The sequence below is a fragment of the Nyctereutes procyonoides genome, unplaced genomic scaffold (genome assembly GCF_905146905.1).
Source record: "Nyctereutes procyonoides isolate TBG_1078 unplaced genomic scaffold, NYPRO_anot_genome, whole genome shotgun sequence".
NCBI classification, from domain to species: Eukaryota; Metazoa; Chordata; class Mammalia; order Carnivora; family Canidae; genus Nyctereutes; species Nyctereutes procyonoides.
Genome location: NW_026575137.1, coordinates 8,337,518 through 8,362,510, shown reverse-complemented (window position 1 = coordinate 8,362,510; position 24,993 = coordinate 8,337,518). Strand labels below are relative to the sequence as shown.

The 24,993-nt window shown below is 43.8% G+C and overlaps 1 protein-coding gene across 6 annotated transcripts in view; it reads left to right on the top strand.

The window, feature by feature from the left end:
- Positions 1-24,993, top strand: part of RUNX1T1 (RUNX1 partner transcriptional co-repressor 1) — a 137,726-nt gene that overhangs the window by 4,459 nt on the left and 108,274 nt on the right. Inside the window, exons 1-3 of one of the 6 annotated variants that reach the window (XM_055303519.1) lie at positions 3,475-3,512; positions 14,448-14,596; positions 21,985-22,157. The exons of 1 other annotated variant lie outside the window; for it this stretch is intronic. In XM_055303519.1, coding sequence (XP_055159494.1) covers positions 22,070-22,157 — 88 coding nt within the window. In that variant the 5' untranslated portion in view covers positions 3,475-3,512; positions 14,448-14,596; positions 21,985-22,069. Of the gene's footprint in view, positions 1-3,449; positions 3,513-14,392; positions 14,597-21,984; positions 22,158-24,993 lie in introns of those variants that run through there. 4 more of the 6 variants (XM_055303518.1, XM_055303520.1, XM_055303524.1 and 1 more) reach the window with 4 other exon arrangements.

Genomic DNA, 24,993 nt, shown 5'->3' with positions numbered 1-24,993 from the left:
GATATTCTAAGATTCTGAAATGCAGATGAAGTAGGAGGTAGGTTTTGTTTTAACTTATGCACATAAAACCTTAGAAAAGTAGAGAGCTTTTCTCTCTCTCTCTCTCTCCTTTTTTCCCCTGCATTTCAGTTTCACATCCATGAGAAATTAAAGCAAAACGAGTGAGGAATGCATTCTGCAATAAAAGGTCACATGAATGTCTATCACATCTGTTTATAGTAATTATGAACATAATTAACATAAGAATTACAAATGAAATAATGACAAGCTGAGCAATGAGATATTATGCCATAATGGTCATATGTTGGAATTCTCACATTATAGCACACTAGAATTCACATACTCAAAGAAAGAAAGAAAATGCTAGATTTTTATCTGAATTAATGCCTCCAAACTTATCTGCCTGGGGCAGATGGACTTCTTGCTTTTATAGGAAGGTAACCTATTATTAAGAAAAGAACTAGCTGAAATGAAGATTTCCAGTCTCCAGCTTGGACTTTAAGACAGCTGTGATTATAGAAACCACTTTCTGTTGTACACTTATTCTGTGATTATACTTCTTGATTATTATATTGCGCTTTTTTTTTTTTTTTTGAAATTGAAAGCTTTGCAGCAAAGTGTTTGCTTTGGAAGAGAGTCATGGATTCTTCCCATTTGAGAATTGGTTGATCTTTTCTAGAACTGTGAGCCAAAAGTCAATGAACAAACAAGGTAGTAATAGAAATACTGTGCATTTACAAAATGAGAACATTGACAGATGAGCTTTTGCACAGTTTTCTTCAGGCCTTTAATGTTTGGATGCTTTTAAAAGAAAAAATGTAAGACTTCTCTGGGTTTGAGAGTGGTAGTAGTGCATTGTTTTTTTTTTTTTTTTTTTTTTTAAACAGCATTTGGTTTTTCCTCCCAAAGAGCATGTAATGGAAAAATCAGTGGCCTTTGTGAGTGGTAGTTTTTTTCTTCCTAAGAGTTGTGTTGGATTTACAGGCATTTTGCATGTAGCCTGTGTCCAAATTGATCTGACTGAAATGTGATAAAGAGGAAGGTCTGTGTGATTGCATCTGGTTATTCTGAATGCGCTTCTCTATAACAGCTAGGGAAAAGGTGAAAGGGGAACTTTTATGAGGACTAAAATGATACTCCAGAAATCCGTTATTAAATTTAAAACATGTTAGAATGACTGATTTTCACCCATTTAAAGTTCACTTGATTTTGTAATGTGCCCTGCCAAATGGCTCACTTCCTACTCTCCCACCCCTCTCTAACAATTGAACCTGGCCACTTTTTGAAGATTTATGGAGAAATATTACCTTGTTCTCGTCTCAGTGATACCATGAGGTTTTCCACATTATTGGATTACTGGAGGATTGTGGCGGACCCCTTTTTATCTGACATTCATTGCATGACAAGATTTTTCACACGTGCCCTTCCCCCACCTACGTCCTGCTTATGCTCACTTTACCTTACCTGTCAGATTTTTCTGGATTCTCTTCTTGGCCTGGGCGCATGGGGTTGGGGCAGGGGGTGGGGAGCCTACTACCCATAAAACTGGTTTTTGGTTCAATGTTTTGGAGAGGAGTGCTTGATTAAACAGTGCCTCTCATCAAATTTGTGTCTAAGAGAATCTCTTCCTTTTTTTTTTTTCCTCCTCTCTCCTGCTGGCCTCATGCTTCCCTCCCCGCCCTTTACTATTTTGTCCCTTTACCCCAAGACCCGTCCATAAACTATGTTACAACCCAAACTTTCACTGTGGCTGGGGCTACAGGGTTTGTCATGAACAATCATGCTGTTTATTGGCTACTTCATTCTGAACTTGCTCTTCACACTGCGGTGAGAGCTTCTTAACCAAGCTTCAATGCCTGGAAATACAACACAACCAAATACACCCCTTCGCCCCCCCCCCCAATAAAATAACCTTCTTTGCTGTATTATCTGCACTCCATTAAGGATCTGATCAGATGTTCAGATTGTCTGATGGGCGCATTTAAAAGTGAAAAGGGGCTCCCACGGGACTACTCAGGTGTATCTCCCCCCCTGACCCTGACGGGGTGGAGGATGAACTCTGGTCTGACGGAGGAGCATCAGCCCTTGCTGGTTCCCTGATTGATTCTCGGGCTCTGGGTGGGTGAAGCGCTGTGAAGCAGCTCAGGCCGAGATTGATTACCTCGATTTCAAATTCCCACCTCCCAAATAGACTCTCGGATGTACACCTAGGGGAACCCCCTCCTCCCCACCCCCCCCCCCCCAATTTCTGGAGGTGGAGCAGGTGTCTAAGAGTCACCTGTAGCTCCCAATCACAAGTGCTCCTCCTCATGGCAGGGATGCTGGCTGCACGGGAGTCTTCTGCCAGGACGCTTTGGAGCCCAAGGGAAGCTGTTTTACATCTGCTGGTGTGGGTGGGGAGGGGTGGAATTTGGCCGGGGGGGGGGGGGGGTGGTGGTTGTTGGGTATTGGGGCCAGCAGAGCAGCGGGACGAGGCCTTCCCCTCCAGGTGGGTCTGCAAGACCGCGGGGAGAGCTGTGAGGGCTCCTTGAGGTTTGTCTTGCAAATTGTGGCAAGTGGGCTGGAGGGGAGGCAAGTGGGCTGGAGGGGAGGCGGTGACGGTCTCATTGTCATGCTCTGCCCCAGAGGGAGCTCCCCGTCCCTCCCGACCTTAGGTCCTCCCGGAGGTGCTGTCTGGCCCTGGCACGGGGGTGAGGCAGTCTGCTAGCCTGGGTTCCTCCCCTTCCCCTGGAGGAGGGGGCAGCCCAGGGCGATGGCCCCAGGCCATCACCCCCCACCCCACCCACCCCAGCTGGCTCTGGGGTACCAGGCGGCCACGTGGCCCCCCTCCCCACGCCCTGGGGCCCGAGCCCCCACCTCCTCCATCCCTTTGGGTTTCTCCTCTGCAGCCTGTGCCTCTCCCCTCTCTCTCCCTCTCCCTCTCTCCCTCTCTCTCCCACTTTTCCTCCCTCTCCCGCTCCGTCTCACACGCACCCTCTGTTTATTTTCCTGCCTCCATCTGGGCCCTGCTGATATTGTAATCACCCTGATGCACGTTGGCTCCTCTCCTCTCCCTCCTGCGCTCACACACTCACTCACACACAATGTGCCATCCTGACAAGCCTTTTACTTCTGATAAGCTCCGATGTGTGTTTAATGAATACAAAGCCGCGGTCTGGGTGCCGCCTCGGCTGCGGCCGCCTCTCCTGCGCTCCTTTGCCAGAAGGTAATCTCCGTGAACGGGGAGGGGGAGGCGGGGAGGGGGGCGCAGGGGTGGGGGGGCGGGGGAGCTGCTTTTCTCTTTCCCTCTCTCTCCCTTTCCAAACGATCCAGAAGTCGATAAGAGCAGGAGAAGTGAAGATGTAACATGTTATCTGTCGCTCCTCTTAGCTGGCGGAGAGAATTTACATTTAAAGATTAGCGGAGAGAGAAAGAGAAATCTGCCTTTTGTTGTGCGGGGTGAGGAGGAGGCATCAGTCCTGGCCTGGCCGCTATCTCCCATCACCTCTGCGACCCAGACAGGACTAGGCGAGGTGAGATGACCCGGGGCGGGGGGGGGGGGGGGGGCTATCTGTAATTGGGTTTAGTTTGGGCCAGCCTCAGTGGGTGTAAAGGGATTCGATAAAGGACTGCGGGGTGGGGGGGCACACACACAATAGATTATTTATTGACTAAATGCTGAAGCCTTGAGATTGGAGAGGGGGAGAGGAAAAGCTGCTTTCACAACTTGATGAGTTTATTTTAATTTTTATTTCAAGGCGAGCCTGCCCCCCCCCTCCCCCGGGTGCAGGGAAGGGCTGCAGAAGTTGGGCGAGATGGAAGGAGCGCGATGCCTTCTCTGCATCCCCTGCATCCCCTGCATCCTCCTCTCCCCCCACCCGGCCCTTCTCAGGCTCTGTCTCCCTCCTTTTACCCGGAGTTGCCATTTGCCCCTGGGGGGGTGGGTTGGATCCGCCAAGCGGAAAGGGCAGTGGCTTGCTTGCTTTTTTTTTTTTTTTTTTGGAACTGGTCCTTCGCCTTTGGGTTTTGCGTGGCTCGTTTCGAATGGGTGTTGAGCTGATGCTGATGGTGGTCCTTGAGCGAGGGAGGAAAGCGAATGGATGGAGACTACTTTTAAGGGTCGATTTGACGGTAGGGGTTCAGCATGCTTCAGAGCAAAAAAATAAAAATAATAAAAAGGAAATAAAAAAAAGAACCCCAAACCCATTATTCTGATGCTGTCCTGTTAGATTTGTATGTTGCCTTTGAAACGCGGGATCTTTTTTTTTTTTTCTCCCCTCCTTGGAGTGGGTTCAAAAAAAAAAAAGGAGTAAAAACATGTTTTATGGACTCCTGAGTGTATTTCCAAAAATTACAACTTTGTAACGTTCTGAAAATGGGGAAAAGTGAACAGAATTGTCGTTTGCCTCGTCCACGTCCTCAAGATAGGTGTTTTCCTAGGTGAATGGGATCCAGTAACTAAAAGCCTAATTAAAATTTGTTTAAAGCTGGGTGGGTGGGGGCATGTTTCCTTGTTGACAGCGGCAGATCGATTGGGTAAGACAATAGAGTCCCATTATTTCACTTCCATTGACTGAACATATTGACGTTTCAGGTTTGCTGTTGCCTCAGTGAGCATGATGAAACACTGAAATTCACAGACCCACTGGTCAGAGTGGCACATGCTTTACTGTATGTCATCTCTGCCTTCAGGTTACCTTGTCACCCAGGCAGAATGGGGACGGACAGCCTGGAGTCCTTCACAAGGGGTAGAGCTCTTTTGGCTAAGAAACTGGCGGGCAGCCTGGCTTGGGAGCATCTTTAATTTTACCCAGAATCGGCTGTTACAGAGAAATAGTGCGGAGCACTTTTATTGACAAATCTGAGAAGCGTCCCAGCTATTAATCGTGCACATGGGACATACGAGAATACCCATTTTCAAGATTGATCTTCACCTCCTCCGGAGGTGTCTATGTGGAGTGGTTGGTCACACCGTTTAGGTGTTTATCAACTGGTGCTTGGGTGAGAACTGCCCTTCCCCAGTCCGGGGTGCTCAGACGTTCAGGCACCTGCTAAATCTCTATCTGATAAAAACGAACCTGTAAGGCCCCTTCCAGAATAGGGCCTGACTTGGACTTTTTTGTTTCTGGATTCTTTTTGGCGGGTGGAAAATGAAAATGGGATGTGTGTATTTTATGCCCATAGGCATGCATAGACAGTAATATGTAAAAACGAACATGAGTACATTCCAGGCAGAGGCAGAGAAAATAGTAAGTATTGTCCTTATCTACTTAGTGTAAACCTACCCTTGTATACATTTTGCATAGTCTTTGCATAACACAACTAAGTATTAGATGGAATAGAGTCAAAGAAATGTGAGTCATACAGAATGAGTATAGGGAAAAAAAAAACAGGAGGGACTTAACATATTTTTTAAAAAGTTTAATGAAAATATAAAACTATTATGAATGTGCTTTATACACAGCAATTGTTGCCATCAAGTAGGCAACTGATGCCCTTTGCAGTGTTTAGAACAAAACTAGTCCTTTATACCATTTTCATGAAAATGTTAGGTTTCTATTTGATCAGCAGGTGCTGTTGAGATGAAAGCCATGTGTAAATTTTCAGAAGGCCAAAAGTGTCAATTCAGAAAAGGAAAGTGATAAGAGAAAATGCAATCAGTTTTCCTGTTTTCAATTTGTGCAGGATTTGAAGAGCTGTTTTGTTAAACTGCTACATCTGCTCCAATATGAATATTGAACTACTTCCACTAAAAATAACAGCCTATAATTTGGAAGCTACTGCAGTCTTTTGTTAGTGTGAGTGGGTTATTTAAAAACAAAAAAACAAAAAAAATAAAAAATAAAAAAAGACAATTTTCTATTCTGACAATCTCTTGCTTAATGTGCATTTTCATTTGTTGGCACTTTTATCCTCAGCAGATAAATGGTATTATGCAATTAGGACCTCAGCTTGTTTGACTATGAAAGAGGTTTCCATAGGTGACAATCCTGGTAATATATAAAGGGTCCACACAAAACAAAATTCATTTTTAAATAATCTGTTTAAATATAGTTACTTAAAATGAGATAGCTATTCCTTACATTCTTGAATACTGCAATTTTTAACTTATTGCTGACTATTGTAACAAAGTTAACACTGTTCTGTTACATACTGAGCATTCTGTGATTTATTTCACCTTTAATATACCTGCAAATGTAAGTTTAAACTAATCAGGGATATTTTACCTAACAGGGCTTTCAGAATAATTTTTTTTCATGCTTAAATAAAATGATTAAATTATGCTTGAGTGCCTGCATACAAAAGCCTTAGCTTCTATAGTACTGCTAATCAAATAAGTTTTATGGACAGGGAAAGCACCACATTAGAGAAAAATTGGATGCACTTTCCTGGTGACGTTTCTAGGAAAGACAAGTTCTTTCTAAATCCTGTAGTATTAATTAAGAAGAAAACTCCATCACGCATCTGAAATAATCATAATAAACAGAATACTTCATCCCTCTAATGAGAACCCGAATGGCCTTGCTAGCCGTGTGATGCTGGGCACAGAGACTTAAGGTGGAAGGAAGACTGATGAAATTTGGATCGGGTTCAATATTGACTCTATCCACAATTGCTGTTGGGTTGCCTTGTGGCTGTAGTAATTTGTCCAGGTTGAGACGTGATCACTGCTTAGGATCAATTAGAGGCGGTGTAGCTTGTGGCTTCACCCTTGAAAGGCCGGGCACACTCTTCACGGCTAAGCTCAGAGTATCTCCAGAATGGATTAAGGGGAGGACAGACATTGGGATGCAGTAGGATGGTGGATCTTAAGAAACGCAATGTTTCTTCTGCACCACCAACTGCAAGGAGTGGTCGTCTGAGGACCGGTATGGAGTGTGGGAACCTGTGATCACGTGTACGTGGCCAGCCCAAGAATGATGCTTTCAGGCAGCCTAATTTCCAGTTGGAAGCCAAACCGTGGCATGTTGTGCTGGCATCTCCTTCAGAGGCCCGGGCAGCCACGTGGGTGTATTCCCTGCCACCGCATCCACTACTTTGCCACTCTCCAGAACTGGGGCTGGATCACATCCCCGGGGAAGAAAAGTGTATTTCACGGGCACAACCCTGTCATCGGTTGTTAGATGGTTTTGTCCTGAGGCCACATTCAGCGGTGGAGCCTCAGTACTTTGGAAGGCCTCAACAGGGGGGTTCTTGTGACTCTCTTCAGAACCTTCATGCTTTAGCAAATGATGCCCAGGCTCTGACATCAGAACCACCCAGCCAGTCGTGCCCCACGGTTGAGGTTTAAGGCGCAAGAGAGACCCTCCTGTTTGAAGAAGGTTGAGACCGTCAATGCTGCTGAGATCCGCTAACGTAGTGGCGGGCTGTAAGAGACCTACTTTTAAAAATCCCCCTGCTTTGACGGTTCTAATTAGATTACTTCCTAATACAGCCCATGAGGGAATAAAGCAGGCATTTGTTTCATAGATTTCATACCGGTCAAGCTCTTTAAGGCAAATCACGGTTGGGGTGAATAGCTCCTTTAGAACATAGATCTTGGTGAACGAGCCCACAAATGTAAAAATTTCCCATTTGTCCTACAATCTCAGCCCCTCTAAGTGCCTTAGGGAATGCGATGGACTAGATTCATTAATCTTTTTACAGCTGGGTCATAGACCATTGTGAGTGTGCCTGGGCTTTCAAGAGCTGCCCCCTAGTTGTTAGTCTTGGGAGAGAGAAGAGGAACAGACTAGTGGTAGAGACATACTGTGAGCCTGGAGTTACCCCCCACATGTGGTGCCATTGCTGATTTTAAGTAGATGACAAAGCAGCACCTTACTTCATTTCGAAGCCCGGCCGAAGTTGCTCTTCTGGCTTGACCTTTGCCTCAATATGGAAAAACCGAGATTCCCTCCTCTTCCTAACTTAATTACCTACATGGTTCAAGCTCGAGTAATTAGAGACTTATTTTCTGAATACCTGGCTTCATATTCTCCATAACATTCTCCATTGTTGTCTTGGGCTCTCGCCCCAGCCTAGGAATCACTAGCCAACAGACACCCTTGGACGCACCCAAGTGTATGCCAGTGTGTATCCCCCAGTGTGTCCTAATCTGGGCTTTTCCACTGCTGAATTCTGTTCGCTCATCAGAATACCACCTTCCTGAGCTACACTGAAGCCATGAGGAATCAGGCTGTTCCCTTTATTGATCTCAGTCAGCACCCTGCAGTTGGCTTCAGCCCAGTGTGCCCATCCCTGGTGCTCGGTCCCTCCCCGTTGCTAATGGCAGTGTTTTCATCTCCACCTTTTCCAACCAGCCAAGTCCAACTTCCTGGTCATTTCTTAAGAGGAGAGGGGTTACGCACCATTTGGAGCTTGCAGGTGTAGTTACATAATGTAAAAAAAAAAAAAAGTGTGTATTATAAAAAGGACACGGTGCGTGTGCATCCCCCCAACTCGAGTAAACTGGGGTTCCCCTTCCAGTGCAGTCCTTTGCTGCATGACTTGGGGTACGTGCCACCCTTCAGGTGCGTTCTTCGGGAGTGAAACAAAGGGCAGATTCAGTGATCCTTAGGCTTCTCAGCTCTCCTATGTATGAGTCTGTGTGTGATGCCGGGAGTAGGCTTTCAGGAATTTCCCATGGTAGGGTGAATGAAGAAAAAAATCCTTAATTTTTAATTCTGAGTGGGTGTGGAGGGGGATAGGGGGCGCTCCTCGCCTCTATATGGCTGGGAGATGGAACCAGTAGGACGTCACGATCGCCTTACCCTTCTCCATTGTAAAGGAGTGGCCTTGAGAACAGGGGGCTGTTTTTTCCACACATCCTGGACCTTAGATGACTGAACCTTCAGCTCTGACTTACTATCCCTTTGTAAAAGGTGAATGAAGAAGGCACAAGTCTGTTTATATGGGGAGAAGGAACTGAAGATTTCAGGTTTTGTTTGGGGAAGAGAGCCTCCATGGATGGTTTCACCTCATGGGTACTGGACAAAATGAACTTGGTGTTGGGGGCAGGGGTGAGCGGGTAAAAGCTGGTGTGGTGGTCATTGGTTGTCCTGCGAGGCGTTGGCCATACCCCACGGTCTCCAGGTTGGGACCTAAGTCGCTGGGCAATTTAGAAAATGACCTCTTTTGACCATGTTTTGGAGAGAGCTTGGTAAGTAACAGCTTGTTGAACCAGGATGCATTAACGTGGTTAGGAATGGGCTCCTACGTAGGAAGGACTGAAGTTGCCCTGTCCCATTGTCTGAAGAAACAGTCTGCCGTCGGTTTTAAAAGCCCAATTATTACCAGTAACCTTTTGATTTCATACTTTAGTCTGTACACAGTTCAGACGTTATTGGACGTTTAATCCTAATTTGCAAAACTGTTAATAATGAAAGCGAGCTGGATATCTTGGGAACTAAGAAGCCGTGGCGTTCTTACGCTTCCGACTGGACCAAGGAGGAGAGCCCCTTGTCATCATCCAGGGTGGCAGTAGAAACTTCTGTTTACTCGGAGTATCCGCAATTGGCAGGACTTGGAAGTGATGTTAATGTCATCATCTGTCGTCAGAAATGGAAGCCACAGGAATTACTGTTGCTTCATAGGTCGTAGGAGAGTTGTGCTTTGGCATTCAGCGTTCAGTGGGAGCCCAAACAAGTGTTGTGTGTGTGCGTTTGTCATGGAGGAGAATATCTTCAAAGTGTGCGTGTGCTGTGAGCTCTTAGCTCAGTCTGGCTCGACTGGATTAACACTGCGTCTAAGAAATTAGAAGGTGCCATGAGAGGTAAAGGCGGTTTGTCTGAAGCAGCTCGAGGGCCAGGTGAGCACTAGTGAAATGAGAAGAAACAAGGCCAAAACAGTGATGAGCTAGAGGCGGTTGGCACAGCACTAGGGGGGAAAACTAGTGTGAAATGCGATTATAAGGAGGGCTCGGGAGGTCCCTTCCATTAGACTTTCAGGGAGTGCACCTGGTGATGCTCAGTTAGGAGACCCGAGAGATATCAGGGAAGTAGGTAGGACATGACACCTGTAGGGGCTGGTGTCGGGTTGTGCAGGGAGCCAGCACAGCAGCACTGCAGAGAGTATTCTCAACGCACATCCTGTTGGCAAAGAGAATACCCGCAATTGGAAAGTCATCCCCAACCCTCCCACCCCCACCCCCACCCTGGCAGGTGTTCTAAGCATGGCACAGGTGGTGCTTTAAGGACAAAGTCTTGGAAAGCTGGTGGGCCTCTCTGGTTAGAACTCAATGGACTGGACTCCCTTCCCTAACCTCAGGATCTAGGAAGATGTGAGCTGTAAGACAGGTCATGAAAGACTGCTAGTTTATTTTCTGAATCTATGCATATGTTATGTACACAGTGATGAGCAAACACAGCTGGGAAGAACAGCAGATGATATTGGGACTGGAACTGTGGTGTTTATCAGACTGACACAGTAATCCTCCTTCCCCTGGAAGTGTTCTCTTTAAGTGACTGTTAGGATTCTGGAACTTTTATCATGTGTTGGGCCAGTCTTCTCTCCTGCCTCACCCCGTTGCCTACCTGTCTCACATTTTCATTCTCATCTGCAGCTAGATTTACGTAGAGGGGAGATCCGTGTTTGACCTCTCGTGGGAAACAAAGGTGGACAGTTGTTTAAAGGTTCATCCTCTTGCTTAAATAAGGAGAGGTAGGTCTGTTCAGGACAGTTGTTTAAAGGTTCATCCTCTTGCTTAAATAAGGAGAGGTAGGTCTGTTCAGGTCTAAAGGGAAAGTAAGTGTGATTGGTCTCCACCGGCTTGTCCAAGGCAAGCTTTGAGTCGGCTAGAGGGAGTGGGTATAAAATGGCAGAGAAAAAGATAAATGAGGAGGAGTAAAATGGGCAACCGATTAAACCTACTTTTCCTCTGTTTGAAGAAAAGGGTATGCTCGTTGGGTAGTCCTGGCAATGACCCTTTTTAGAGTATCTGAAAGAAGACATGTCTACTCTTGGCTGGCAAGAGTTAATAAATTAATGAATCAACGGATGCCTACTACATGTAAAGCCATGTGTTAGGATGGAGACACAGGCTAAGTAGTAGGTTTGCGTACAACTATACTGTATACATAAAGGGGGTATACATATGATCCAGTGTGTACTTGAGTGATGAGCCCACCCAGGACAAATAAAATTGCTGCATAAGATGGTGAGGCTTAATGGCCTAACCGCTTTAAATGGTACAGTCAATGGGATTTGAGAGGAGGGGAGTGAGTTGGAATTTCAGTTTGTCTTCAGACAGGATTTATCAAAGTCAAGTTATTATAATGGTGGTGTGGGGGGTTGTAAAGTAGGAATGTGGAGTGCAGAAAGCCAGATGTGGAAGAGGCATTCGGAGGGCCTTTGGGGTGGAGAATGAATTGAAGAATGTGGTTGTATCAAAAAGGACCCAAGGGTGATTACTGGGAAATAAGCAGAAAGATTCTAAGTGTCTTGTCTATGAAGCATGTCAATTTCAGCTTTATCTTCTGAGGAAGCCAGGAGTTTGGAAAACTGTCCTGTGGGACCCCGTCAGGGTGGAACCGGGCACCCCGTCTGGGTTTGCACCCTTTCCTTGGTCTTAGCCCTGTGAAACCAGAACAGTTCTGCTGTGATGACAAATTGCTTTGTATGTTAGGTTTTCTAGTTGGGCTTCATTGGGACAGAGGATGCCCCCCGTGAAAGGGGTCTCAGTAAAACCAAAGGGAAGAGGCAAGGGGAGGAAGCCGTGGACCCAGTTAAAGTTACGTTTCTCAAGAGTTGGTTGCACTGCGATCAGTTGGTTGGGTCGGAATAGAGGAAGTCCCGGAGGCCAAGGCCAAGCGGGAAGCTTCTGGCAGAGGTGAAGGACACAGCCGAGGGGTAAGCGTTAGAACTTAGTCGTAGGGGTGCGTTTAGAGAAGCTAGAGTTGACCACATGGAGTCTGTGTCCAGGGTACTGAGCTCGCCAGAATTTTTGATTTTTAGATTTACTTATTTATTTGAGAGAGAGAGAGCATGCGAGTGTGCAGGAGCTGGAGTGGGGGCGGGGGGGGGTGGGACAGAGAGAGGGTCTCAGGCCCACTGTCCGCCGGGCCCTATGTAGGGGGCTCGGGGCTCCATCCGACAATCGATAACGAGGGTTGGATGCTTAACTGACCGAGCCCCCCCAGGCGCCCCTAGCTTGCCAGAGGTTAGAATCCCTTTGGATGTTAAAGGAGCAGCTTCCCTACCCCTCGTGGGCTCAGAGTCTCCTGTGATCCCAGAGGCGGGGCCTCCTTGAGAAAGAGGCCTCCAGCCCATTTGGACAGCCCTGCCCCGGGGGTCCTTGTGTTCTAGCCACTTTTGCAAATGGTGATAGGGCTGTGAAGTGGCAGATGTGCCTTCAAGAGTCCTGGTTGCATGAGGGTCTTTATTGATCTCTCTGAGACCTGGCTCCCTTACATGCTTTGGCTTCTTTTTTTTTTTTTTAATATTTATTTATTTATTTATTATTTATGATAGACATAGAGAGAGAGAGAGAGAGAGGCAGAGACACGGGAGGAGGGAGAAGCAGGCTCCATGCAGGGAGCCTGACGCGGGACTCGATCCCGGGACTCCAGGATTGCGCCCTGGGCCAAAGGCAGGCGCTAAACCACTGAACCACCCAGGGATCCCCATGCTTTGGCTTCTTGCGTGACTTTTAACCTGTTCTGAGGTTCCTTCTGTTTTTGTAGGTACCTTTGGGCCATGTTGGGGAATAAGAGGTGGTCAGGTGGGCCGGGTCTGGACCCCTTGCCTTTCTACTGGGGCAGACTTTCTGGGGACGGGGAGTGAGAGTTATTTCAAGGGACCTTTGAACCCATGTTCATTCATTAGGTACCCCCGGTGTGGTCTTGCAGACCATGCAATGACAGTTTTCAAATATACTTTAAACAAAAATCACAAAAATGAAAATAAAATAACAAAAATATGTATTGCAGTTTTACTGAGCTACTAGAAACTTGTCTTTATTTATTTTACAGGCAGCTGATAGTAAACTAATTACTGTCATATGAGGGACCACAATTTTTTTTTTTTAAAACAAGGCCGCCTATTGGAAAGGTAAAGTAATCCCTTGATTAAATCCTTATGATTAAGTTGCTTGCTAATCATCTCCACTATTGGAGGGATTTTAGTTGTTGAAAGTAACAACAACAAAAATCTACCAGTTTCAGGACTTTTGGGGCTGCTTCATCAAGGTAATATTATTGCAGGATATTTTGTCCAGTATCATTTAATTTGCAAACATACTGGTGCTTCTTTCTTTATTTACTCACTTACTTACTGAGGACGGGAGGGGCCGAAGGAGGAGGAGAGAATTTTTTTTTTTAAGATTTTATTTATTTTAGAGACAGTGTACATGAGTGGCTGGGGGGGGGGGGTAGGGCAAAGGGAGAGGGGAAGAGGGAGAAGCAGACTCCTTGCCCAGCAGAGAGCCCGACACAGACTTGATCTCAGGACCCTGGGATCATGACCTGACCTGAAGTCAGAAGTCAGACACTTAACCAACTGAGCCACCCAGGTGCACCTCCCCCCGCCCTTTCTTTTTCTTTTTTTACTTCTTGAACCTGAAGCAGATTTGGCGTTTGTGATTTTGTTATAAAATCTGTCAGAATGGAACGTTTTAAGACCGTGTGTCAGTTGTCCTCCAGAAGAATTAGTCACGGGCAGTCAAAAAAGGACCTCAGCATAAAAAGCAACCAATGGTGTTTAAAAGAATGACACCGATTTCTAGGTGTTGATAGGCCATCATTCCTGAGCTGCATTGTGAAATGGGAGAAGCGGAGAGCAGAACAGTGTGTCCAGTATGTGACATTTGTCCAAAAAAAAAAAAAAAATAGGCATACGCTTCTACCTGTGAAGATAGGTACAAGCATCTGACCAGAGCTGTTTCTTTGGGGAAGAAAGTGAGGCCCAGGCATTGGTGGTTGGAAGGAGACCTGTTTGTCCCCTCGGTCCTCTGAGCCCTCTCGCAAATCTTCTCCGTTTCACTCGCTATAAAGTTAGAGACCACAGATCGGACTGGGGTTGAGTGGTGCTTGGGGGGCAAAGAGATGCTCCTCTCTTCTCTGCCAAAAGGCAGTGGAGCGTGGAGGGGAAGGGGCCCAAATCCCAAGTGCGCTACTAGTTGTTGAATCTGCTTCTACTCCCCCTGTTCATCTGGAGATAATTCTCATCTGGATAATCATGGCGTGACCTCATGCGGCGGTCATGAGAATCCCATGAGGTGGCGTGTCTGGAGCATAACCATGGATGATAAAGTCTTGCTTATTCTCAGATTCTGACTTGACCACTCTGGACCTGCCCACCACTCTTCTAGAAAACCCCTGTAGGACCTTCTCTTCTCTCTGGATGTTCCTTGTCTGTCACCTTCACTCAGCAAATGCTTGCTGGAGAGTCTGGCCCTGTTTGATATCTGGGGAGATAGAGATGTTCAAGACCCCCAACACCTTGATTTGCTAGACTTTTCTTATCTCAGCCTTAATTAAGACCCATTTCTGCAGGGAGCACACTTGTCATCTACGTCTCAAATGAAACTACTCTCTGAAGCCTTCAGGACGTCTCTTCCTCAAAGCTTGGATTTATCACATCCAACTCTTTGCTACTGTCCATGTGATTCAGACTTCTCTGCTGGCTTGTAAGCTTGTTGAAGGTAGGCATCTGGAACGATTGGGGTACTGTTTGATGCTTTATTAAGTTAAATATTTTTTTTGAAAACCTATTCCTTGAACTCAAGTTATGTACTTGGTACTGTCCTGAAATGTGTCATTGCTAAGACCAAGAAATCTTTGATTTCAACAGCATGTCGCTTCTCTCCCCGTCTCTATCTTGGTCCCCTTCCATTGTGTTCTCTCATCATGGAACATACCATTTATTGCCGCTGTATTTTGGCTTGGAGTTTCAGCAACCAAAAAAGCAAAACCAAAACAAACCCCAGGTGCAGCGTCAGCTCCAGGCAGACCATGAAAGGGTCAAATCCCTTGCATGCCCATCTTTACCTGTTTTATTTTACTTTTTTAGCCCCGAAGTTCACAAACGTACTTTTCATAAAGGATGAGCTCCCTGATATTGTAAGGAAACTATCGTGTGTCTAGACTCATTTATGAGCTGGGACTGTCCCTTGATCAGGGGCCCAACAGTGGTGACTCGCATCATCTCCTCTCCCAGTTGTCCCCCCAGATTATCCCTTAGTTGCCAGGGGCTCTCTTCTGTCCTTGGGTTGCCCAGGTCCACTTTCTGGACAGATCCGCTACTGGCTGAGCACCCCCTCACCCTCCAAGAACCTCTCCACCCCTTACTACTACCCTACACCCCCAGTCTTACCTTTCCTATCCTTGTATGGGATCCCAACCGCTCTGCTGCTTGAGGAGTTGGCCCTTCAGCAAGGGAAGGCACTAGGTAGCATGACGGATCCATCACACAGAATGTGCAAGTGAGTGAGAAGTGTCCCCTTTTCCGTCCAGGTAACATGGTCATTTGAGGAGATCATTTCAGAAGAGCAGCCTTCAGTTGCTTATTATAGGTGGCCGAGCAGTTTCAGATGCACAGGCGTGGGGAGGAGGCACTTGGGAGGTCTTCACAGGTTGAGGCCCACATATTGCCTTAACCCCCACCTGGGATTGAGCTCATTTTCTAAGTGACTTGGAGAGGTTTCTTCACCTGCCCGACGTCACCCTGGGCCAGGTTGGAACCCAGGTTCCATGACTCCCAGGCTTCTCTGGTCTAGAACTCACCTGGGCTCTCCTGCAGCCTTCAAGTCCTACCACCTGGGAGGTGGCCCATGAGCAGGGCCCGCCACGCTGACTGCAGGTGGGAATGCTGCTAAAGTTAAAATGGAAAATTGTCAAGACTCGTTATTGCACTTAGGAAAGTCACTGTTTAGAATATAAAAAAATGCCACAGTTTTGTAAGTTTCTCAGGCAGAGAGAGAGAGAGAGAGATGTTAGTGGATGAGGAGCAGCAGCAGCCACCAGACTGGATCTGCAGCTGGACGGTTGTAGATCTCCTTTCTGAGACGTGTGACCGTCCACCATGAATGCAGATACTCTTCAAAGATACTTTTTCTTTCATGTGAAAGTTGCCAACATGGAATAGATGCCTTAATTTGGAGAAATCAGTCTTTGGAAATAATTGGTTCTCTCTTCTCTTATCCCCCCCCAGAGATGATCTTCCACAGATGAAATTAGAGGAGAGAGAAAAAAAAAATTAAAACACAAAACATTAGTTTGTGGTATTTTTCTTTTTTCTTTTCTTTTCTTTTCTTTTCTTTTCTTTTCTTTCTTTTCTTTTCTTCTTCTTTTTCTTTTTCTTTTTTTTTTTTTTTTTACTGCAAAATGTTTTAGGACCTGTGGTTTAATTCGAATATTTTGGACCTCTTGACTGATCATAAATATTTTTATCACTATTCATACAGTAGTGACTTTCAGAAAGGGGAAAATTATGATTACACTGGGTCATTTGTGAGTTGTGACCTAATGCTTTTATTTTAATGCTTTAAACCGTAATATTAAAATAGGTATTACCAGCTTTCTACTATCAGATGATGGGATCTGAGCACATGGGATAAAACAGTGCTTGCAATAGAGGCACTAAGATAGGCACTTTATAAGTGTTCCTCTTATCTTCATATCATCCTGGTGAGTTAGGTATTACCATCTTACTTTAGAGATTTCCATCTGAAGTTCAGGGAGGTTAAGTGACTTGTCCAAAGTCAAATAGCTGATAAGTGTAAAAGCTGAGATTCCAGCCCACCAGAGCATCCAGTGGGCTCCTAAGTGGTTAGTATATGTGTAGGCCACCGCCATTTTAGGATATTTTGTTTTATTGAAAATTAAATTATATCTGTAACAGAGGAGACACTCAAGAGCCTTGTACTGTCTAAAACTGCCTGGTTGGTTAACTCATGGGTCATCCGCATTGCTGATTTGACTAAAAACAAATCGTAGATTGGTCACCTGCCTTCTGATTAATTTATTCCATAAAATAATATTTGAAGGATATTAAAATAATGCCTCACTGCCGCCATAAGAGAAAAGGGCTTGAGGAAAGACTAGATAGTATTGGATTATCACTTATTCCTTTGTTCCCTCAGCAGATACTGGGTGAGCCAGGCATTGTGCTAGGCTCTGGGTAGGAAAACTGTTGAATAAACATGGCCCCTGTTCCTCATGGCCCTTGCAATAGAATGAGTAAAGTGCATCTGGGTAGGTCTGAAGGCATAAACAGAGAGAATAAGGTGAGATTTCTATCTTACCCCAGGAAACTCTATTGGTGAACACAATTGGGAGAGAAGCCCACGTGTAAAAACCAGTGCAGTGCATTTACTCCTATAGGTTGTATGGATTTATAATGAGGTTCTTTTTTTTTTGTTTGTTTTTTTAAAGATTTTATTTATTTATTCATGAGAGACACAGAGAGAGAGGCAGAGACACAGGCAGAGGGAGAAGCAGGCTCCATGCAGGGAGCCCAATGTGGGACTTGACCCCAGGACCCCGGGATCATGACCTGAGCAAAAGGCAGATGCTCAACCACTGAGCCACCCAGGCGTCCCAGTGCTGTGGTTCTTACTCATGGTGTCCTGTTGTTCATTGTGGGTGGAAGGGCTGGCCTCACTGCCCAGGTTGCCCTGGATGATTCCTATGTAGGCCTGTGTGTGTACAGTACTGATGAGAATGGGCTCAAGTAAACAATATCTGGCAGGTAAATGCTGCCCAGTCTGATATGGATCAAAAATGCCATTACAGTTTAAAGAAGGGACAGTGACCATGGGCCTCAGGAGTGGTCAGGAAAAAGTCTGTGAAGGCCATAGTGATTGAATCAGGCTTTACAGAATTTCTGTAGGTGAATTTCATTGTTGTTGTTTTTTCTTTTTTCTTTTTTTTTATTTTGCCTACTGCTCTGTGGCAAGTACAGTTTTAGGTATGGGGGATAGAGGCATGAGCAAAAGAGACAAGACCACTGCTCTCTGAGAGTCTACAGTGTAGGGATGGGAGAGGGAGACAGGCAGTAAAGATATTAATAAGATTATTCCACATAGGGTTAAATGCAACGATGACAATTAAAAATCAGTGTTAGAATGGTGGTGTTGGTGAGATTTTTGTTTTGGGTGGTTGGAAAATTATCTCTGAAGAGGTTATACTTGAATGAAACCTGAGTCTGAGAAGGAGCTGGGCATGCAACTGCCTCTGAGAAGAGGCCTCTGAGGTTGGTGGATAAAACCATAAAGATGAGATGATGCATTCTGTGGGGGGGGGGGTAGGAGGGGGTTATCCAGGAAAGAGCTTCTGGAAGGGCATGGTTGGAACAGAGGATGAAAAGTGTAGGGTGCCAGATTATGGAGGGTCTTGAAGATCCGAATGGCACAAGGACTTGAGGACTTGTGTGTTTCTGTGTGTACGTTGGGATGGGTAGTTAGGAGAAAGGAGAACCTGGATGAGTTTGTCATGGAAGCTTAAGGAAGCTTGTGTAGCCGGGATATTCAGATTTAGTTCATGTGACTATGATGAGGGACAGACCCCCAGATATCGTAATGTCCCAATCACTTCCTGTTGGAAACTGAGCGTCATCCTGGCGTGTGGCATACGTGGTGCCTGGTTGACTGCTCTGGATCAGGGTGATGCAGGAGGATTGTCCTATCAATGAGATCATGGAGGCCTTGACGAAGGTAAGCTACAATCCGGTGTCAGGGGCTGTACTTAATTAAAATAGGTAATATTTTCTAAGTCAGAGACTAGATATAACAGGTTCCTTTTGTGATGGTCCCCTTGGAATACAAAAGTAATTGTATTTTTATTAACGTAAAAGGACCAGTCTTTATTGCTATAAAATGTTTTTATGAAAGGAAAGAGAAAAGTTAAGGTCTGATTCAATCCAGGTTGATAAAGAAGTGTGCTTAAAAAGGTTCATTTGTGGAATAACGATACGCATATTATTTACTAAAGGAAAAATTACCCCAAATGTTGATCTAATTCTCTAGAGAAATGTATTTAGGCAGTGAAGGGATTCCTGGCGGTGACTGAGAAACTCCATAATGGGGAACTGTACTTGGTCTCTTTTGAGGTTGATTCTGATGTGTGTAGTCTTTACATCCTATTAAATTTTTGAAAGATAAACTGATACAAGAATGATTTGCCAAGGCTAGCAACTCTTCCTTTTAAAACCTTGGCTCAGTGTACACATTGGAGGGATGGGGGAGTAAGATAAAAGCATTATAAATATGAGGTTAACTGAATTCAAATAGAAGGTTCTCTCAAGTTATTGCATTCCTTAGAAAATAAATACATTGCGCATATGGTTAAGATTGATCAAAAAAGTATTCTGTATGCCAGTGATTACATTCCCATCTGTGATTAAGGTTTTCTGTCTGCATCTGGTTTTCACATTATATTTCTGTAACAAGAATCCTTTATATAGCAGAGTTCACTTTCTGTATTTTCTATTAGCGGCAGCTTGAACTACTGCACGGATCGCAGATTTACACATGTGGTTTTCATTACTTCATACCATTGAGAAAAAGTAATATTTGTTTGGGAATGTATGTTTTCCACAATTTCCATGGTAATACAACATGTTGAGCCTTTTTAATAACACTCTTGTAGAACTACAAATTGTTTGAGGCATTCTACTCTTGGTGGAGTTTAGCTTTTAAACTTTTCTCGGGTTATGTTCCCCTCATCATGGTGTTTAACAAATTGGAGAGCTGAGGATCTGAACAAAGCAATTATTAAAGAGAGAGACGTTTTACTGTCCTTTGCAGGGGATACAGACTTCAGTGGGGAGTATGTATGGCAGATATCTGGGCATCTATTTCACAGTGTTCGGTACTGTTAATTTATTATTATTTCTTTTAATGTATTGGAAGTGTAATACTCCAAAGTCATTATTTAAAAAAAAAGAATTAAACGTTAGCTTTTGTTGCTTCTGTTGCTGCTGCTGTTGCTTCTTTTTTCTTCTTCGTCTTCTTTTTTTTTTTTTTTTTTGGTCATTCTATTGATTATGATACAGTGTTTCATATGTAAAATAGTTCAGTGGCCAAAATCCTCATGGGTAACTTTAGGTTCACGTTGTATGTTACTTGAATGTGTATTTCTCTGCCATGTTAACATTTGAGAAGTTCTAAACATGCACATTTGAAATATTTTGTAACAACTGTCTTCCTGCCAGCTTTTCTCCATTGGCTTCAGAATATTCTGATTAAAAGAGACACAAGTTAAAAAGTGAAACAGTATATTCTACATGGGGGAGGGGGGTCATTTATAATTGAGAAACTTATCTTTTAAAGGCAGTTTATCCACATTGTAATTTTATGTGCCTCGAAACTGAGATCTACTACACCATTTTTTTAATCAATAAATCTAGATATTAGGCACTTATTTAGCAGTCATGAGAAGGAAGAAATAGACTTAGACGCTAGGGTATTTGTATGTGCTTTGCCTCTTCCATTTGTTCAGTGGAGATTATTAACTGTGGCCCACACAGGCATGATCCAGTTTTATCAGTTTCTCTGATGTCTTTTGTTGGTGGTTGCTGAAGCACAAAATATTACAAAATATTATTGAATCTAAGAAAAAATCCTATTTTCTTCTCCCCCCCCATAATAGTTGTTTATTCTCTATTGATAAAATATTTTTTACCTTAGTATAGACACATTGGAAATAGGATTGTGTAGGAAATTAGCCGTATTTCCATCTTCCTGAAATAATCATTTGCCATCTAGATGTATTTACTTCCAGTCTCCCTTTCTTGCACCCTACCTCACCCCTGGTATTTGACTGTTTACATACGTGTACATGTATCTATGCATTTTGGTCATTTTCTTGTGGAAATGTTTGCTTTATCATCTTTAGGTTACATGGTAAACTGAATGTTTCCAAGTTTTGGCCAATTGTCTTTAGTGATCTTTGCTGAGCTTCAAGGCAGTTTCAACTAAGAAATGTCTAATATGGTATTTTTCCTAATCATCGTTTATTTAATTTTTACCCTGAGGAATAAGAACTGGTTGCATGATACAGAATCACGATGTGGCTTAAAAGGGCATTGATCTGTATGTGTGCATTTATGTATTTAGTAAAATCTGCTTGTGTAGATACATCAGAGTATATTCACCAATGCTAATTTCTAGGGAGTACTTTGGTTTCTTAAAAAAAAAATAATGGCAACAGTTTTAATAACACTTTTTGAGACTGCTTTTATAAATTTTTATTCCTTTACATTTACTGAGTTCCTCCCTTATGTGTATATGATTGTGCTTGAGTTACAGTGCACACATTATGAGAATTAAATAGGGATGCTTTTTCTGCACATAGTAGTGGTAGTGACAGTGGGTGAGTACTAGGCACTCAATAAATATTTGAGAATGGATGAATTCCAAAGCTGCCAAATCTAGCAGGAAAAATGAGAAAATTTGGATTGCTTTAGAGAAAAAGAGAAAGTAGAAGTTTGTTGATTTACTAAAATGATTCACCCATAATTATTGTTACTAGTATTTTTAAACTAGTTGACTCCATAGATTATTTGTGACTCTTATCAGTTGTTTTAGGCTATTTTAGCTAATAATAGTAATGTTTAATTTTCAAAGAATGGTGATGCAACATGGACACCACTTTGTTTTGAAATGGAATTTAACATGCACATAAAATTCTGTAAAATAAAACAAACACATAGTGTTTCAAAGCATTTTTCTAAGGGGACCATAATATCTGACAGAGTATTTGATTTTTTTATTGAACAAGGTAAAAGCTAACACATTCTTTTAAGGTATTGATGTACCTGTGTTCTAAACCGGTTTAAAGGAAGAGGAGTTGTCAGGTTCAGAATGTGTCTAGCTTTGAGTCAGATGACGGGAGAAGTAGAGCATGTCCTTATGGAACTGAGAAAAATGGGGATTGTTTGGGATTCTTCTAAAATTGAGAAGAGCTTGTGTCTGTTTCTTAATACAAACAAAACAAAACTGGTCTAGTATAATCGTGTAAGTGGACGGGTGTGATACTTCAGACTGGTTGTGATATATGCGTTTTTTTTCCCCTTTGTTGTTGTCAATAGAAAAGATTGATCTCTGGGCTGGTGAACATAATATCTGTCCCAGTCAGAAAAGGAGAGAGGAAATTAGCAGAGCGATTGGTGGAGAATGATATCTGTCAAAAGAAACACTTGGAGAGCACTGAGTTTAGTAATAGGTGACTGCCGGAAAAAAGGGAACTTTGAATATTGTCAAGGTAAGGAACAGACAAATATTTTGATTTACTTAACAAAAAAAGAAATTTAATCTATGTTCCCAATAAATTCTAATTGTGAAGATTTTTTCTCCTTTTTCTTATTTCTTCTAGTGCCTGTTAAATTTGTGTTATATATATATATATTTTTTTTTTTTCTTTAATTGTCTTTGAAGTCTTTGGGTGTGGGATTGGGTGGGGATCAATCAATCAGCCTGGCTGTGGGAGCCCTTGTTTGATAGCTTTGGGCCTGAAGATCTCAAATGATCAAGTACCAAATTTTTTTCCCACCCTCTTCTTGTTGCAGTGCTTCTTGCCATGTTTCATAATACATCTGTTATAAGCTGAGCAATACTTGGAGTTAAAGAGTAAAAGCTATGCCATGATTTCTGTGTTTATTGTAACTTGAGATGGTGTTTTCTGAAACAGTTTGTTGACTAAAGAGGGGAAAAAGTGCTTTTCAATTTATTATTGCTCCTGATTGATTTAGATTTTTCTTTTTTAAACTTTTAAGCGAGTGTGGTTTCCTAAGCAGAATTCATGTTCATGGGCACATTAAAAAAAGAAAAAGAAAAAAATCTAATTTTAGGAAAACAGCAAATAAAAACTAAGTATATGATTACCATTTGGCAAGAGACTTCTTAAAGCCTGCAACATGTCAAAATTCAGGAGAACCCTGAATTGTGGGTTCCAGAGAGTTGATGCGTCCTGCAGCCAGCTCGGTTTTAGGTTTAGCGGGCTTGTGCAAAAGCACAGATGATTCAGGGTAAACGGTGCCAGGAAAAAGTTGAGCGTTAACACAGATGTTGTGTAATACTGGTTGGCACTCGAGTATTGGGAAGGGATGTTTGAAGTTCTTTGACTGCCTGCCTGACTGCATGGAAAAGAGGGGTAGCAAAATATTTACCATCTGTGGCCATGGTTCTGGAAACATTGCTGCTGGTGCCCACCCCACAGTATCTACTCTCGCAGTCCCTACAGATCCTTATTGGCTGGTTCTGTAAGTTTCCAAGAAGGTGTTGGCAAACGAGGGTGTTTTTTTGTTTTTGTTTTTGAAAGACCATAGAAAATGAAATAATTTTCCGTATCATTAGAATCCTTTGAGGTAGCCTCGATGGTGGCTTAGTTTCTCTTCCTCTCACCCCCTTCTTCATCATATGATGATCTTTTCTAGTAGTTAGTGAGAGCCGTACATTCAACAACGTATTCATTGAGTTGTATTCGTTGAGTTGTATTGAGTAGCTGAACCATCTCTCACCTCTGTCTCTATCTTCTTATCTCATGTACTGTTGTTACTAAAAATCGCTTCTAGGGGAACTCACATCTCGGTTGATTAGATTTCCAAAGTCTAAAAATAGAAAGAGGTGAAGGTCTTCAAGGAAACTAGTAATAATAATAATAATAGTAACAACAACAACAACAGCAGTAGCAGCCACTGCTAGGAAATTTTTCATCTTCCATCAGAAGAAAGCACTGTTTTAAAAGAGGATATAACTCTTCGCTTTTTGCCTTATGGGTCTCTATGGGGGCTCTTAATAATATGGTAAAATCACCTAAGGTGCGGATTACAAATTGCGAGGGATATCGGGTTTAAAACTTTGAACATCTGTTGCAGATCCGGAGGGTCCTGGTCTTTACCCACCCCCAGCCCGTTACAATCCCATCCTCCTCTGGTCGCGTGGGCTTCTGGCTGGGGCCTGCTGGGCCTGCACCATGCAGCGTGGAAGGTCCACAGCAAAAGCAAAAAATGCATGCCCGAGACACATTTTAACGTGACTTCATGCACGTTATTTGTTATCCTATGCAAATACTGAATGGAGAGAGCGTCAGGGTCAGGTATCAGACACCATGCTGGGTTCCTTTTCTCTTTCCTATATGTGTGTGTGCGTACCTCCTTGAAAAAAAAATGATGGGTGTGCACACACACATGCACACTCACACACACACACACACACATGCAACTTATATATATTTCATAACTGGTGGGAGAACTGTTGGGTTTTCTTTATTTTGTGTGTGTGTGTGTGTGTGTGTGGCATTGACACTTTTACTCCTCGTTTTCCTTTCTCATAATGGTAATGGGTATATAGAAATATGGGCTTCAGACTCACGTTGACCGGAGAAGTGGAGAACAGAAATCATATACTTTAAATTTGCAAACACCTGGAATCCATTGTGTTCCTGGGGTTGTAATTTGGAGACAGGAAAAGTAAAGAACTATGGGAGGTGAACAGTCGGGGCTCTAAGTGAGGACGGCCTGAGGTGGCGCCAGAGAGTCTGGTCTGTGTGGGGAGTCTGGGGGGTGGGGGCAGGGGTCAGGGGTGGGGGTGGGGATGATGCCCAGGGGACAGCCACCAGCGTAGGTGGAAGCTGGTCAAGGCAACATGCTGCTGTGTGTGTGTGTGTGTGTGTGCGCGCGTGTGCCCCCGCCCCCAGGGATTTGAAGCATACCCCAAACAAGCATGACGCTTGGTCCTCTAGAATGTGGTTTAGAGCTGCTCTCCTGTAGGGCTTGCCTTTGTTGAGGGGTGGGCGGCTTTAGGACAGATGGAGAAGTGCTTGCTCTTAGTGAAGGAAAACACTGAGAAGGGTCCAGTAGTTGTCATACTTGAAAATAATAATAATTTTTCAAAAAGACCCATTGGCTGGTCTAAAAGATACAAGGGGAATAGCATGGTCCAAGACAATGAGGACGGAAGAAACTTCTGTTGCAGGGTGGTGTGTGTCTGTGTGCCTGTCTGGGGTGTCATAATTACATAGTCCCGATTTATCCATGGGTTATACATGGGATATGGGTCTCAGTAGCCACATTTGTATTTTTAAACAGGGCGATTTAAAA